Raw genomic sequence first — 17,921 nt, 5'->3', positions numbered from 1 at the left:
TTTTGGCTCAAAATCTCACGATACATGGCCCCATTCATTCTGTCCTTAACACGGATCAGTCGTCCTGTCCCCTTGGCAGAAAAACAGCCCCATAGCATGATGTTTCCACCCCCATGCTTCACAGTAGGTATGGTGTTCTTGGGATGCAACTCCGTATTCTTCGTCCTCCAAACACGACGAGTTGAGTTTATACCAAAAAGTTCTACTTTGGTTTCATCTGACCACATGACATTCTCCCAATCCTCTGCTGTATCATCCATGTGCTCTCTGGCAAACTTCAGACGGGCCTGGACATGCACTGGCTTCAGCAGCGGAACACGTCTGGCACTGCGGGATTTGATTCCCTGCCGTTGAAGTGTGTTACTGATGGTGACCTTTGTTACTTTGGTCCCAGCTCTCTGCAGGTCATTCACCAGGTCCCCCCGTGTGGTTCTGGGATCTTTGCTCACCGTTCTCATGATCATTTTGACCCCACGGGATGAGATCTTGCGTGGAGCCCCAGATCGAGGGAGATTATCAGTGGTCTTGTATGTCTTCCATTTTCTGATGATTGCTCCCACAGTTGATTTTTTCACACCAAGCTGCTTGCCTATTGTAGATTCACTCTTCCCAGTCTGGTGCAGGTCTACAATACTTTTCCTGGTGTCCTTCGAAAGCTCTTTGGTCTTGGCCATGGCGGAGTTTGGAGTCTGACTGTTTGAGGCTGTGGACAGGTGTCTTTTATACAGATGATGAGTTCAAACAGGTGCCATTCATACAGGTAACAAGTGGGGGACAGAAAAGCGTCTTACAGAAGACGTTACAGGTCTGTGAGAGCCAGAGATTTTCCATGTTTGAGGTGACGAAATACTTATTTTCCACCCTAATTTACAAATAAATTCTTTACAAATCCTACCATGTGAATTCATGGATTTTTTTTTCACATTCTGTCTCTCACAGTTGAAGTGTACCTCTGGTGCAAATTACTGACCTCTGTCATCATTTTAGGTGGGGGAACTTGCACAATCGGTGGCTGACTAAATACTTTTTTGCCCCACTGTAAGTCTAGGTGAGGTCCATCTGTCAATCGATCCATCTTCCTTTTGAACAGCCACCCTCACACTTTCCACTTCTTTAAATTTATTTCATAAAAAACGAAAACCACATAGATGTTGCAAACACTTCATTGGAAAGCCTAATGCAATTGCACAGTCAGACAGTTGTTTTACTACTATACACTGCTTCCCCAACTTGTGCATAAACACATGCAAATATAATTCAGGGGATAAATTGTTAGTGAGAGTACTTTGGCTGACAGTAATAACCATTTCGTGTATCTGGTCACTCTCCTGATGCTCTTGGGATTAAGTAATCGGAAAACGAAATCCATGCAGTTAGCAGCAGCTAAACGCGACTGAGTCCTGAAATTCATACAGTCAAAGAAAAGTAGAAGTTCTAATTTTTGTTTCCCTAATACTGTGGTTTTTTAAAAAAATACAGAAACAGAAAGCACTTGATAGAAAACTGAAGGTAGTCAACGTTTCTGCCTTTACGCAATCGAGCAATGACTCACATCAGAATGTGACCAACCCAGAGTGAATGGCAGCGAAGTCACACTTGTACACAGTTCACAGATAAACCTAATGCATGTACAGAAAGATCACACAGAAAGAATTAAACAGGCTAGTGGTAAAATTGTGTGATAGTAATAAATTCCTTAATTACAAGAAAAGAACAAACCTCATATATAGAGAAATGACACAGTGTTGGTCGCATTGTCCTCTTTCTGTACAGCTTGGAAAAGAAACATTCATCAAATATGTGTGACTCTGGTCTCAGACTCTGGTCTGGTTGCAGTAAAGGCATCATAAGACAAATACGTGACTTTTTAAAATATATATATATATATTTTTTGGGTGGGGGTAAGAAAGAACAGGGGGGGGGGGGGGGGAGAAATGCACCGAATGTCCCTGCACCTCTGAAAAGGATCCTGAAGTGTCTTCTTTCTCCCAGTCATCTCATAAAAAATGATTTAAAAAGATGCTTAAATCTTCCAGAACGAGGAACATAACCCTGCGGTGTAATTCTTCTCATTGCTATTTATTTTGGCAAAACAAGAAGAAGATGATGATGATGATGATGATGATGATGATAATGAGAAAGATCAGGTAAGCAAGAACTCTGCCTATTATTCCTCCAGTGGTAATAGCATTCATGGATGCTGCAGGGTTGAAGACAGACAAGTTAACAGGGGGAACAACAGGGGTATGTATCATAATAATTTTCTGTAGAATTTTCTCTATGAAAAAACATGTTTCTCTTACGTGGCATGAGCGAGAGGGTGAGGTTGCAGGTAGCAGCACGGAGCTTGTTCTGTGAGGTGCAGATGTAGAATCCTGATGTATCTTTGGAGATATTGTACATTGACAGGATGCCATCCTCTGAAACACAAAAAATGTGGTTTGATATATAACAAATTTTATACAATAAATGAATAGAGGCTTTGATAGAGAAGAGTGACATTGTATATCTGACTGCTCACTTTCATGATGTTTAATATCCTTCAATAATAAATACCAAACACTGGCTGTGAAACAAAAGATAACCTCACTTGTACACCAAGCGTAGCGTCTCTCTGATCATGTCCACATTTGTTCTTGTTAGCAAAGATTTTAAAGGATCAAAGTGTCACTTACTGTTAGTGGTTTGGGGGTCTTGAGGAACAGGCTGAATATGCTCACAATAACGTTTCCAGCTATAAGTGGGCATTGGAGATCCTCCTGCAGACGCACAGGTTAAGGTGATATTCTGGCCATACTGTGCTGTTCCCTGGATCTTAGACGGGTGTAGAGGGAGCCACTAAAAGAAGACAAATATAAATGTAGTGTGATTACTTTAGTAATGGAATGCAAGGCGTACACGAGATGGACTCAGCAACAGTTTTATCTCTGAACAGCAGGAGCAAGCCCACAATCATTATGACCATTAAAAACATACATATACAGGATACAGTAAGTGTTGAAACATGCACAGACACTCTTTTCGATAATTCATTGCATTAGGAATAACCAACATATCAGAACATATAAAGGTTAAACATCAGAGTGTAACATCGTATAATGTATAAAGGAAGAAACGACAGCTGACATATTACAGTGGGGCAAAAAAGTATTTAGTCAGCCACCGATTGTGCAAGTTCCCCCACCTAAAATGATGACAGAGGTCAGTAATTTGCACCAGAGGTACACTTCAACTGTGAGAGACAGAATGTGAAAAAAAAAAAATCCATGAATTCACATGGTAGGATTTGTAAAGAATTTATTCGTAAATCAGGGTGGAAAATAAGTATTTGGTCAATAACAAAAATACAACTCAATACTTTGTAACATAACCTTTGTTGGCAATAACAGAGGTCAAACGTTTACTATAGGTCTTTACCAGGTTTGCACACACAGTAGCTGGTATTTTGGCCCATTCCTCCATGCAGATCTTCTCGAGAGCAGTGATGTTTTGGGGCTGTCGCCGAGCAACACGGACTTTCAACTCCCGCCACAGATTTTCTATGGGGTTGAGGTCTGGAGACTGGCTAGGCCACTCCAGGACTTTCAAATGCTTCTTACGGAGCCACTCCTTTGTTGCCCGGGCGGTGTGTTTTGGATCATTGTCATGTTGGAAGACCCAGCCTCGTTTCATCTTCAAAGTTCTCACTGATGGAAGGAGGTTTTGGCTCAAAATCTCACGATACATGGCCCCATTCATTCTGTCCTTAACACGGATCAGTCGTCCTGTCCCCTTGGCAGAAAAACAGCCCCATAGCATGATGTTTCCACCCCCATGCTTCACAGTAGGTATGGTGTTCTTGGGATGCAACTCCGTATTCTTCGTCCTCCAAACACAACGAGTTGAGTTTATACCAAAAAGTTCTACTTTGGTTTCATCTGACCACATGACATTCTCCCAATCCTCTGCTGTATCATCCATGTGCTCTCTGGCAAACTTCAGACGGGCCTGGACATGCACTGGCTTCAGCAGCGGAACACGTCTGGCACTGCGGGATTTGATTCCCTGCCGTTGAAGTGTGTTACTGATGGTGACCTTTGTTACTTTGGTCCCAGCTCTCTGCAGGTCATTCACCAGGTCCCCCCGTGTGGTTCTGGGATCTTTGCTCACCGTTCTCATGATCATTTTGACCCCACGGGATGAGATCTTGCGTGGAGCCCCAGATCGTGGGAGATTATCAGTGGTCTTGTATGTCTTCCATTTTCTGATGATTGCTCCCACAGTTGATTTTTTCACACCAAGCTGCTTGCCTATTGTAGATTCACTCTTCCCAGTCTGGTGCAGGTCTACAATACTTTTCCTGGTGTCCTTCGAAAGCTCTTTGGTCTTGGCCATGGCGGAGTTTGGAGTCTGACTGTTTGAGGCTGTGGACAGGTGTCTTTTATACAGATGATGAGTTCAAACAGGTGCCATTCATACAGGTAACGAGTGGGGGACAGAAAAGCGTCTTACAGAAGACGTTACAGGTCTGTGAGAGCCAGAGATTTTCCATGTTTGAGGTGACCAAATACTTATTTTCCACCCTGATTTACGAATAAATTCTTTACAAATCCTACCATGTGAATTCATGGATTTTTTTTTTCACATTCTGTCTCTCACAGTTGAAGTGTACCTCTGGTGCAAATTACTGACCTCTGTCATCATTTTAAGTGGGGGAACTTGCACAATCGGTGGCTGACTAAATACTTTTTTGCCCCTCTGTACCTAGAACCACCAAGTTTGTGATGGCAGTTTGTTTGCCCTTCTTGTCACCTGGGATCTGCACACGACACTCAAAATTTTTTATTGTCAGCTAGTGAGATGGAGGAAAGCTTCAGGTTAGCCTTTCCCTGAGTGACATCTACATCCAGGGACAACCGACCTTCATAGTCAGTGTCTATATCAGTAGCTGGGATAGCGCTGTGATAGTAGGTGGCGATCACTGTCTGTTAGAAAATGACAGGAAGAAGAGTAAAAAACACAAGGACATGTTTGCATCTCAGGACTTTAATATTTATTTAGAGAGAGTCATAAAGATAGGTAGATGCCAACCTCTTCAGTGGTAGTTTGCTGAGTCAAAGAAGACCAAGTGATGACGACTTGTGTCTGGGAGGTTATCGAAGCTGTCGTTATAAAGGAGCAGGGCAGTGTGATGTTGTCCCCTCTGGCATACTCATACTGACTTTGGGGGATGGTAACAGTAACAGCACCGACACCTGACAGCACTGTGATGGACATACAAACAAATCAGACAGATCAATATAAAGCACTCTCAGCTATCCTGTATGTATAAAAACACAACATTCTGATATTGAATCATTTGTCTTCATGGATTCTTTACTAATAATCGTTCAGCAGCAGAAAATCAAAGTTGAAAACCTACTACTCCACCCTCACACCCACCTACTAAATACAATAATCATCTGCAGTTTATAAACCAAGCTTGAAAAGTTGCGATGCTCTAAAATAACTATTGTTTTTTAGTTTCAGAATAAACTTTATTTATTTTTGATTTTGGGGAAAAAAAACCCCCATTAAAATCTCCTCTGCTGAATCATGATGCTCATAACAGTCTGTTGAAACCCTCTTCTGTGTGCTAGCTAAATTTTAAAGCAAGGCTTGAATCCAAAAGATAAACGAAAAATGATAACAAGAAGTCTGGCAAAATTGGTTTAAAGGCGTCTTATTTCTACTTTGTTGGTTTTTGACTATTGAACAAGTACTTTAAAGCCCACCAGTAAGACGGATCACTTCTAAGCAGGGTTTTTAGGCCAGTTTCCTTTTTTACAGTGATGTCGGTGAGGTTCTGAGGAAAGAGTTGAAATATTATTAGATGAATACTTACATAGACACAGAAGCGTACATGGAAAAATCCTCTCCTCCATGGCAAGCAAATTTTTTTTTAAGCAGAACCCCACTGACTCTTCTTTGTTTTCTGTAAAATAAAAGGGAAGCGAAACTGCCCTGTGAGTGATGTTGTACCTGCTGGGTATGCCCTCTGCTGTTCGGGTAACATTTGTTTGTCCCACTTGAGTGTGACTTTTCCTTTAATGTAATATACCTATCTGTTCAGGGCTATTCTTTGATTGAAACATGTGTCCTTAACAATGAAGTGAGATAATTATACGAAGCCTATCGTTTTGCTTTATTAGTTAACCCAGAGTTCTACCAGTACGATGTTTTTTTTTTATATCTGATTGCAATCTGCTGTAAGCCTTAATGTTTAATTGGATCAGAATTAGGGTTTGAGAGCTCTCAGAGTGCGCACAGCCATCAAATAGTTCACTTGAATTAAAATGTTTGTTTTTAATTTATTTTTTAAAGCTTTAATTGATTAATCGATTATTTAACCTCCATCATTTGATAATGTCTCTGTTTGAAGAAGGCAACACTTGTAGGGATGATTTTTTTTTCTCAGAAGAACAATCACATGACACTAATAAAGACTGGCTTCTTTGAAGCCAGGAAAGAAAAGGGAAAAAAATGCTGATTGTGAAAGTCAACAGACCTGCCAATATCACAACTCTACCATCATAGGCATAGGTCCAACAAGACTGCCCAGGGGCCAGAGGGAGGATGGGTCCTTTCAAGACTGGAATGAAACATTTGTGTTTGTTTTTCATTTTTTTTAAATTTACAGTGTCATCATGAAATCGACTAAATAAATCAGTTGAGTGCCTGAACTTTGATTCCATCAGATTTAGTGGAGGCTGTCTGATTTCACTTCCTGCACCCTCTGCTTTATTACATCAAGGCGACTGCTAATGCACGCTAAGTCGTGTCTTTTTTCCTTGACGTATCAAGGAAGAAAACGAAAGAAAGGCGAGCAACAGGAAGAAAACTGGTGAACACAACTAACAGGTTGTAAGGATGATTTAACTACCAGCAGCTATTAAAGGCAGTGAAGCCACAGTCAGATGACACTGTAGCTGTGTGAGTCCCTTTTTGCGGCAACATTTTAGCTTCATAACTTTTGAAGAAAAAAAAAAAAGATTTATGTTTTATATTTTGTATAATTTCTTTTCAATACTGACACGTTTAACTATATGAAATCCATTATGGTCAAGCATAGGGCTCGATAAAATAGTATACAGGTAGTTTTCTTAACCATTGCCTCTGAATGTGTTCCACCCTGTTAGGGACATTTACATATAGACCAGAAATAGTTAAACATGTAAATATTGATCAATAGTGACTTTTTCTTAGACAGGAGTATGTCCCTTTTGTTAATATAATGTTTTATTTGTCACGGCTGGCGGGGTGAGCCGTGCGGTGTTGGAGGAAAAGGAGGACCCAAAATGCGGCAGAGACTGATGATTCGAGTGACATTTATTTACAAGTGGTGGAGTGGCAAAAACAGGCAGTGAGGCATGACAAAACAACTGAAGAAACCTAAACTGGGAGAACTAAATGACAAACCTGAGAGCATACAAAAGGGGTGTGGGGCAGAGACAGGAACGACACACCATAGAACGCAGACGAGCCGACACAGACCGACACCCACTATATATACACACACACACACAAGGTAATCGCACACAGGAGGGAAGAACAGCTGATCTGAATACACATGATGACTGGAGGACACAAGCTGAACACAATGACAACAGACACAGACCTTCAGAATAGAACAGGAAATCCAGAACACAAGCCTTCAAAGTAGAGCAGGAAACACACAGACTGAATAACAACACAACACGGGGACACGAACAGAGAACCAAGGACAGACACGGGTAGGGCTGATAAAACACTAAACTTCAGGTTCAACCCTAAACTAATACAAAATCAGAATAAACACAAGGCACAAAAATGAACTTCAAGGAAACACAAAACGCTGGGTCAAACTGACCCAGGACCATGACATTATTCTTGAAACTGTAACAGGTAATTTAATTACAAATACTGTGTCATACAAAAAAACAATTTATTTTTAGCCCATTTTTTTCCAACAGCATGGAAAATACTTGCATTTACATAATTGTGCCTTTTAATATTCTTGACTTCTCAACATTCAGCCACTGCACCTAGTGCATTGACTCCCAAGCTGCGACCACTGTTACCTTCACCCTCCACATGTTCTCGACCTCTTCTGAGCTGTTGGTATTTCTCACGCTTCAATTAGCTTCAATGTGAGGAAATACATTTGAGAACACAGATGTTGGATCATAAGCTGTGGCTGAAAACTTTGGCATGGTGTATCAAGCAGTTTTATGCAATCGTAGAGTAACAGTTTAGTTTTCTGAGTGAACAATGAAATGAAAGTAGCGTTGTCCTCTTCATCCTAAGGGGTGCGCATCTGGTGGTTCTGCCCCCACTACAATGACACTATGATACTCCAATGTTCCCCATGTCATCTGATAGAGCGCTCTTATTTTGGTACCACTAAGTGCATCTTCTCCTTCCTCGACCTCTTCTTGTCCTTATTCATAATCGAAGGAATCCCCCCCCCCGCCCTTAGTCCTCTCTTTGAAATCTGAGCTATTACATAAGACTCCCCGAGTTCAGAGTAGAAAGCAGCACACTCAGCATCAAGACCGCCGTTTGCATCAGTGGTCACCTCTTTTTCAAACACCAGGCTGGCCTCAGGGTCTGGCCTGAGGTCTATAAGCTGACAGAGATCTTCTTTCAGTTTGAGCAAGTCTGAGTGCTGGGTGGGGTCCAGGTCAAGAGACAGGGCTGTCTCCGCCTGTTGCAACTGTGCACCATAGGCAGTGATGGCTGCCTCAAGGGATTCTTCATCCATGCTGACCCTAGGTATGAGCCAGGGCAGGAACGGGCAGCTTCACCCCCTGCGGGGGAGAGAAAAAAACAAAAAAACAACAACAATAACAAAACCAAACAAAAAAAACACATGCAAGATGCATAAGATATGGAAAAAAGATCATTTTGAAAGTCACACTTTATATGCCACCTATTTCAAGCAAGAGAAACAATTTCCAGATATTTGAGTGACAACGGAAGGACAAAGAGGAAGCATAGCTTTGCGAATGTTGGTAAATCTGAGGAACACAACAGAAACAAATCTAAAAGTTGCGATTTCACTGTAATAAGAGCCCCGACTGTGTGTTCTGCTATATTACGAGTTACCACTCTTTCTAGAACTGAAGGAAAATGTGTCAATATGATAGGACAAATGCACTGCAGTGATCGGTTTATGTGATCACCTGCTGTCAGGTTTTGTCCACCTGACAGCATGGAGGATTATCATGGAGGATGTCCAGCTTCAGTCCAATGAGTCGTATCAGACTCCCTCTGCAGACCTGGGGAGGATCGGACAGCTGATAGTCCTTCGGACACCAGAGTGGGTGAAGAACACGGCAGAGAAGCTGTCTGTGCTGTTCAAGATGATAATGTCGCGCACTTCAGTGCACCAGCACTGTAGGGTTAGGCCGGCAATGGTGGAGTTGGCCGATCAGCTGCTGGCCAGATGTGGTCGGTCACTGACTGAGTGTGTAGGATCTCTACTAGAAGCACTGGTGGGGGCAATTAATGATGTGGTATCTGGAGTCAGAGAGGTTTGATTTGATTGATATTTTTATAAAGAAAAGAAACAAATGAATCATAATTAATGGATACAAGATTACTGATAGTGCTGTTTTCTCCTCTAGGTGTGAAGTCACTCTCAGAGAGGTATCCCAGAGGAATCAGAGACACAGTGGCAGCAGTGGCACTCAGACCTTCACTGATCACTTATCTGAGAATCTCCACTCTTTGGCCACCTCCCTACCCAGACTGATGAGGACCTCTGATGACCAGAAGCTCTTTGTTCTCAATGTGTTTTTGGGCTACTTAAAAATCTTAGGACAGCTTGTCTCTGTGGCGCTCAAGTCTGCTGCACATCTGGAGAGGTTTTCCAAAGCCTTAATGCAGGTAATGTAAGTAAGTGTATCAGATTCAGTTACACTGCTTTTGCTTTTAGCAAGAAAAAAACAAAAAACACAAACAAAGAAACCATACACCAAAAGAAATAATATCCAACACTGTCATTTTCTTTTTACACAGCAACAAATTCTTGTCAAAGCTTTGGAAAATCTTTAATGTAAACATGAATATCTGTACAGTTTAAAATAAACTTGGATATCCAGATACAGTAAGCACAATAAACAATATAAGAATTATCATACATGTGGAAACAAACATTCTCACAGCATCATGTTATACCATGGAAGAAAAAGAAGCTTCTCCACCATTGATTATGCAATTTCATTATCTTTGAGGAAGTTAAGGTTACAATGCCAAATGAACTAGACAGAAAATAATATATACTTCTAAACTATTTGGCACTGAATACAGAAACATGGCAATTAAGGTTGCAGTGCGAATACATTGTTTAAGGCAAGACTTTACTGATCCCACTGGGAAAACATCTCTTATTAAGCGCCATCAACTGGTAGTAGTTTTGTGTGAGAAAGCTCCCTAATTGTTCTTAAGTGAATAATTTCTTAGCTGATTTAAAACATGAGTGAAGATTTGAATAAGAGAAGAGAGAGCCAATCTCACCTTATTATTTTCCTTTTTGATGCAGCAAACCTGTTCAAAGCTCTTTGCAGATGATACCACCGTGGTGGGGCTCATCTCTGGGGGAGATGAGACAGCATACAGAGCTGAAGTTCAGAGGCTGTCAGATTGGTGTGTAGATAACAACCTGGACCTCAATACCACCAAGACAAAAGAACTGGTAGTTGACTTCAGAAGGAGGAAGTCTGAGCTGCAGCCTGTCAGCATCAATGGCGAGTGTGTGGAAAGGGTCTCCGGTTTCAAGTTTCTGGGTGTGCACATAGACACAGACCTCCAATGGAGCTCTAATATCTCTGCGGTTTTAAAGAAGGCCCAACAGCGTCTCCACTTTCTGAGAATCCTCAGAAAAATGGACCTGAAGAAGGAGCTGCTGACTGTCTTCTACCGCTGCTCTATTGAAAGTGTGCTGACATATTGCATCGGTGTATGGTTCTCCAGCTGCACCACAGCACACAGAAAGGCACTCCAGAGGGTCATCAACATGGCCCAAAAAATCATTGGACATCCTCTTCCCTCCCTGAAGGACCTGTACAGCACTCGCTGTCTCAAGAGGGCACGCAGCATCCTACGGGACTGCACACACCCAGGACACCGGGTGTTTAAGCTGCTGCCGTCTGGCAGGAGGTTCAGGCTGCTGAGGTCCCGAACAAATAGACTCAAGGACAGCTTTTACAACAGGGCAATAGCCCTAATCAATGCAAATAGCTGACCTGACTGGCTACCTACCTGGACTTTTTTGGGGGGGGGGAGGTAACAACGGTAAAAACAGTAACAATAATAATATTTATATTTATAACAAGGTGCAATAACAATTAATGTGCAATAATAACAGTGTTCAACACAAATACACTTCTTTTTTTATTACTAAGTTATTATACTGTGTTGTTTGTGTTGTGTTGTGATGTGTCGTTTCGGGTCGTGTTGTGTTATATGTAGTGCCGACGTAGGACAGTTTTCCAATTTCATTGTACTACTGTACTATGTATGACTGTGCAATGACAATAAAGAGTTATCTTATCTCTTCTGAGCTCTACTGTCAGTCTTTTGCTGACTTCCAAATGAAGCAGTCATTTCCTACAGATGTCAGTCACCTTATTACTGCTGCCTTCATGTTTTCTTCACTCAAGGCTGGTAATGATCACAAGATCACACAATTATGTTGAAGTTACCCAATTCCTTAAAATGAGAAGCTTGCAGTTGTGCATGACTCAGTTGAACACAATCCCAGTGATTCAGTCATTTAGCTGGTTTAGTTAATCTCTTTTTAAGACCAGAGTTTATAATTATTCATTATTAGCACACATCATTTCAGGGTTGGTAACAATAGAATGTGTTTGTACTTTATTGTGTTACTTCTGCAAAGGTACTTACTAATCCCTTGACCCCTGGGGGACCCTGGACATTGGAGCCTGCATCACCTTTCTCCCCAGGCACACCTTTCCTTTCTGTAGAGAGGGAAGAGAAAAAAGTCAACATGATAACTCAAAAGCGGTAGGGATGGTAAATGCTGAATAGTCAATTTACACATTAACTTCACTTTGATATTGACAGTGTACTTATACACACAGGAATGGTTTCATTGTTATCATCTCTTGAAGAGCAGGGCCCTATTTCAGGAAGCCGGTTTAGTGCAAACTCTGAGTAAGTATACCCTGAGTTAACGAAAACTCTGGGTTTTCAGTTTCACAAAGCGAGTTTAGATTAATTCTGAGTGAGTCACTATGACGATACACTCCGTGAAGCTAACCTGCTCCCTAGCAGGTTTACTTCAACTAACCCTGACGTTCTCCGCCTCTGTGTCGGAAACCTGACTGTAGGAAGTGTCAGACATGGCGTGCCCCTTCCTTGAAGAGCCAGTAGATGTTGAAGCCCAAATTCTCCGCAGAGCTCTCCGGAGAGTGATTAGAGCGCGTTTGGACATTTTATCATTTCCTGATGATTTTCTGTGTGAACGTTACCGTTTTTCAGCACAATCTATAATTTATTTGAATAACATCCTCAGGCCTAATATTGCTCATGTGACACATCGCGGACATGCTCTCAGTTCTGTACATATTATTTGTATTGCACTTCGGTTTTTTGCAAACGGGAGCTTTCTGTATAATATTGATGACGCTGAGCACGTTTCCAAGGCTACCGTTTGTCGGGCAGTCAGGAATGTTACAGTTGCACTGAAACGTCTCCTGCACTCGTTTGTGGTGTTCCCCGGTCATAGACCCACAAGATTCATCAAAGAGGGATTCCACAAAATTGCAGGTAGCAGGATGAACAAAACTTAATTCATGATGTGGTGATACTTGAACTACTACTTAAATGTTACATTTATTTTCACGGTTCCCAGGCGTGATTGGCTGTACAGATGGCACTCACATTCCAATCATTGCTCCTTCAGTAAATGAAGGCGACTATGTGAACAGGAAGTCTTTCCACAGCATTAATGCACAGGTACATAGTTCCCTGTAGCATTTCAAACTAACAAATTATTTCATTATAGTAATGGATGCTAATTTGTGTTCTCTGCACTGTGAAGATCATATGTGATGCTGCCAACATTATCACAAATGTGGAAGCCAAGTGGCCAGGCTCTGTGAGGGGTGGTGGTGGAGGACCCCCACCTGTTTTTCGGGCCTCCACTTTTTTTCTGTTGGCTATAACGGGTCACATTTGAGCATACAGAGTAAGCAAATATGTACTTGTAATGTGCTCAGATAATTTCAATAAGTGCTTACAGAAAGAAAATTAATGTAGCCTCTAACTGCAATTGATTTACATGGGACAAACAGACCAAGCACTATGGCTCGTAATACAATTACACCTTACCTGTTTGGACTATATTTTTATATTTCATTTTTACTTGCTGACAGGAACGTTTGGGGCCTGTTGGGTTGCACCTGCGCTCACATCACGTCACAAAATAAAATGTATAAAATAAAAAATAACATATAATAAAATAACGTGTTAAATGGGTGGAAATCCCTAGATCAATGTTTAAATTAACACTCACGCATTGACTCTGTCGGCTATGTTTTGCCATGCATGCTCCCTTTTTTTTGCAGCTGAGGTTGTGTTACTTTTTTCCTGCAAAATTTGCATGTTATCGGCATATGCTGCCATCAGAATTTCGGCCTCAAGCGCTGTAAAATACATTGACCGCGCCTTCTTTCCCTCCGTCTCCATGGTGACTCGCTTAATCTGTGCTCCACTAATCAGGGCTTTATGTATCCTCGTGCGCGCGCTTAACTTGGGGTTAAAGCAACTCCGCGTTGATTGAACTACTTGTTATCAGCCTTTCTGAAACCGAATATTCCGAGTTGGACAGTTCGGGGTTACTCAACCCTGAGTATCGTTTTTCACTCTGAGTTTTCTAAACCGGCTTCCTGAAATAGGGCCCAGGAAGCACACTGGCAGCTTTCTCCAGGTATGGCCAATATTTACAAGCCTCATCCACGGCAAAAAAACTGAGCCTTGGCTGGCACTAGCTCTTTTTTTTTGTGATCAACATTTTATTGATTTAAAACGGGGTTGGGGGGGGGGGGGGGGGGGGGGGGGGTACAGACATATACAGCACAACTGTAAACTGCAGTAGCAAAGCAAACATTAGCAAACAAGGCATAGGGACAGCAAAGAAAAAACACAGAGTTAAAACCAATTATTGCCTCTTCCAGTAATCAGTCAGTGATTTTCAAATGTTAGTGAAGTCAGTAAAGTTCAAATGTTGCCATGCTCACTATCAGTTGTGCAGCTTTACACAGCAGGCTCCCAGGCGCACCTTGTAGCGTCTGCAACAATGGATCTCAGCAGTGAAGTCAAAACCACGGTGAGGAAGAATAAAATTAAATTAAAATTGCAGTTGAAAATAAAGCACGGTCTCTCACACTCAGTTAAAAGCTCAGTAATCACTGTATTGATAATAATGGAAGTGCAGCTCATTTTGGTTGTATTCTGTTGCCATCTAGTGTTTATTACTTTACTATGTGATCACAGTGGGATGTCAAACACAGAATCAACAGCAGATTGCGCTAAGAGTGCACCAGGCATAGGTCACTGTTCTGTCACCAAGGGAACTTTAAAAAAGATCTTTAATAAAGTTAGCTTACTGTATTTATAAGCAGTGTTGGGGAGTAACGGATTACATGTACCGCCGATACATATTTAAAATACAAAATATAAGTAACTGTATTCCGTTACAGTTATCGTTTAAAAGGGTGGTATTCAGAATACAGTTACTTTGTTGAAATAAATGGATTATAAGGCGGTCTTTTCCTGTTTCATATATTAGGCTATGCTCTCTCTATTTTGGGGGGTAATTCCACGCTGGTGGAAACCCAAACAAAACGCGTATTAAGAGGCTCTAATGCCTGTGTCTCAATCTAGCGGCCCATGTCAAGAAAATTTATTATTTTTTTAAATTAAAAAAAAAATTATTTAATATGAAGGCAACAGGCAGAGTGTTACAGGCATGGCCCTAAAGCATGTAGCCTCATGGGCAGTGTAGCCATGCTGCAGGGAGAATGGACTGCCATACCCGTTATGTGTCTGTGAGCGAGGGAGGGAGTAAAAGGAGAGTGGAAAAGTTGGTGTTGTCACCCACCAGAAACGGGAGCTGGAAGCATGTAAATATAATTATAACCACTTGTTGGGGGAAAACTCTGCAAAAGACCCAGGAGAAATAAAGACACAATGAGACAAAGTTACTTTTTATGCTTTAACGTGTACACGGGTAAGCTGTTAAGAACAACTCACACCCATGAACAGAGGCTTGGCATTTTTATAGGCACAAATCACAGAGACAGTGAGAACAGGATAAGAAAATAATAAACAGATAAAATAAACAACTCCATATGTGGTGCTAGCCTCGTCAGCAGAGAGCTGGGAGAGAGATAAAACAATCTAAAACAATATGTCCCAAAACAATATGTCTTCGCTGGGAAAGTCTAAAAGGATAATTCTAAACTAATCTAACCATAGGCAAAGGGCAGACAAAAGGCATCTTTGTACATTTAAAAGAAGGTAAAGAAACATAGAATCATTTTCCACTAACACCACTGCAGCCAAAAAAAAGAGTGCCTGACCAGCCCAGTTGTAAGTACGCTATTAAGACTCGACTGTAAACTGTGTTCGTGTTTTCCTCCAAAACAATAAGTTCCGTTGGAGCAATCTTTCAACGCCTCTCTCTGTCTCTCGCTAGCAAAGTTGACCCAGACAACAAAGTAAAGTAAAGCTAGTTTTCAGCTATGTGCCCGACGCATTACACATTACGGTTTTACGCCTTTACGGTTCGGAGCCGCGGACCTGTTTTATATACCCGTGGAATAGTTTCCTATACCAGATCGCTGCAAAAAGTGCAGCCTTACCTAATGTCAACCTACTGTTACTCATTTTATATTAAGATTTATAAAATCTAGTTGGTGTATGTATGGCGAATAACCTTCAGTAATAGTAATAAATCACACAGCAATAGTACATTCATGTAGTTGTAAAAAGCATGATAATATATTAAGTAATCCAAAGTATTCAGAATACGTTACTCTCATTGAGTAACGTAACGGAATACGTTACAAAATACATTTTGGGGCATGTATTCTGTAATCTGTAGTGGAATCTGTAGCAGCCAAGTCTGGACCTGATCTGGTGTCAAGCCGGCACTGCTGGCTGACTTCTGACATGGTAAGTGGTGTCATCCAGATATGGGCCAGGCCTGGCGTAGATGGCACCGTTTATGTGATGGCATGCCATATCTGGCTCGATTGTGGTTTGGTGTATGTGGCCCAGGCTCATAGAAAACAGGTATTCCGTAGATCCGGCATCAAGCTGGCGCTTCTGACTGACTGGTGTCATGGCAGGGTGTATGTCAACCAGATGTGGGCCAGGTCTGGCAATGATGAAACTGTTTATGTTCCTCTTTTAGTTAGAAGACCCAAATGCCATGTTGCAATACTATACTGCTCTATTAGCCAACGTTTCAAACGCAGGTTTGTGAGTGTGCCAGCTACATTTTGAAGAAAGTCTTGAATGTGTGGTGGCGCGAAGGAGGATAACCAGTAAAGGTGACTAAAGGATGTTGACAACGCCACTTGAAACACCCCAGAAGAGATTTCTATAGCCAATGCAAATGTTATACTAGTTACAAAAGCCCCACAGGCTCGTTATTAGCAAGCAGAGGTGAGGCAGGTCAATTTTCCAAATCAAAATTTATTAGGAAGAACTACTAAAAGCATAGAGCTATAAAATCAGAGAACCTCTTAAGGTAGCAGGGCTGACAATGCAGGACCATTAATTAACAAACATTAATTAAAAAGACAAGGCTGGCTGCCACAGTGCTACCCCAGTTAAAATAACAGCTTGGTAAAATAACTAAACAAAATGGTGGAGACTGGCCACGTGAGGAGGCAACCTACAGAGAGCAGTGACCGAAGGTGCCACCAATTACTCACCCATGTAGTTTCATTGCAAACCTCACTGTCACTCTCACTGTAGCATTCCAGCCGGACTTTATTCAGACGATGCACTCAATGATCGTTACGGATGGACCATGGTGGGGTATTCCAACCCATTTATTCACAAGTTACCATAGACACATCGTAAGAGCTGTAATCATGACATAAAACAAAATAAACATTCACTTGATATAACCACGTTTCCGTTGTGCTAATTAATTCACAGAAAAGGCACAGGAGGTGCTAGCATCAGCCTGCTAGATCACTCATAAACTTATTAACAATCAAGTAATACATTTACAAATTGTCCGAAATGCAAACAACAAGTACAACACACAAACATACCTGTTCGCCTTCCAGCTAGATGCTAATTTAAAGATGGATGGAAAACGATAACCTTCTCATTAACCTTTTCTGCGGCAAGCAGTAGCAGTATGATCTTCCTTCCCGGAAGTTGCCCGTTCCGAATTTCAAAATAAGAGTCTAATCTATATTATAAGGTATAATTCGTTCAGGGATTTAACTGTTTGAAAAATATCAAATAAACAAATAGTCTGGGTCATTTACACTCACTGCAATCTAAATGGTGCAATCTACCCATTTCCCAGTGTGTACAACCTCATGCATCAGGGGGGACTCCATCTCACGTGCCTAGCCCCACAACAAGTGGCTGTACCTAAGATAAGACTTTATTGATCCCACGACATGGAATTCTTTTGCGTTACCTTAGCTCAGGTACAGATATCAGAAGGAAATACAAAAATACAAATAAGTACAACCAATGAAAAAAAAAGTAAGATAATATACTATATACAACGGTAGTAAAAAACACAAAACATAAAAAACATTAAACAAGTCAGTAAAATAGATATAAACAAAACAAGAACGAATACAAACTAAGATACAATTCTTTATACAAAGCATGATTAAAATATATCAGAGTGAAAA

The 17,921-nt window shown here is 41.3% G+C and overlaps 1 protein-coding gene across 1 annotated transcript; it reads right to left on the bottom strand.

The window, feature by feature from the left end:
* Positions 1 to 1,042: 1,042 nt before the first annotated feature.
* Positions 1,043 to 17,427, bottom strand: LOC308398119 (cell surface A33 antigen-like). The gene is given in 12 exon segments (XM_080884558.1): positions 1,043 to 2,200; positions 2,304 to 2,420; positions 2,676 to 2,818; positions 2,820 to 2,838; positions 4,744 to 4,822; positions 4,824 to 4,964; positions 5,071 to 5,243; positions 5,864 to 5,953; positions 11,908 to 11,981; positions 14,265 to 15,185; positions 16,971 to 17,124; positions 17,319 to 17,427. Coding segments are annotated over 8 exon segments (837 nt in total). The 5' UTR covers positions 5,904 to 5,953; positions 11,908 to 11,981; positions 14,265 to 15,185; positions 16,971 to 17,124; positions 17,319 to 17,427; the 3' UTR covers positions 1,043 to 2,075.
* Between the last annotated feature and the right edge of the window lie 494 nt (positions 17,428 to 17,921).

This window comes from Rhamphochromis sp. 'chilingali', assembly GCF_963969265.1.
Source record: "Rhamphochromis sp. 'chilingali' genome assembly, chromosome: 6".
NCBI lineage: Eukaryota > Metazoa > Chordata > Actinopteri > Cichliformes > Cichlidae > Rhamphochromis > Rhamphochromis sp. 'chilingali'.
The sequence above is the reverse complement of the archived record's forward strand: the minus strand, read 5'-3'. Positions and strand labels throughout refer to the sequence as shown.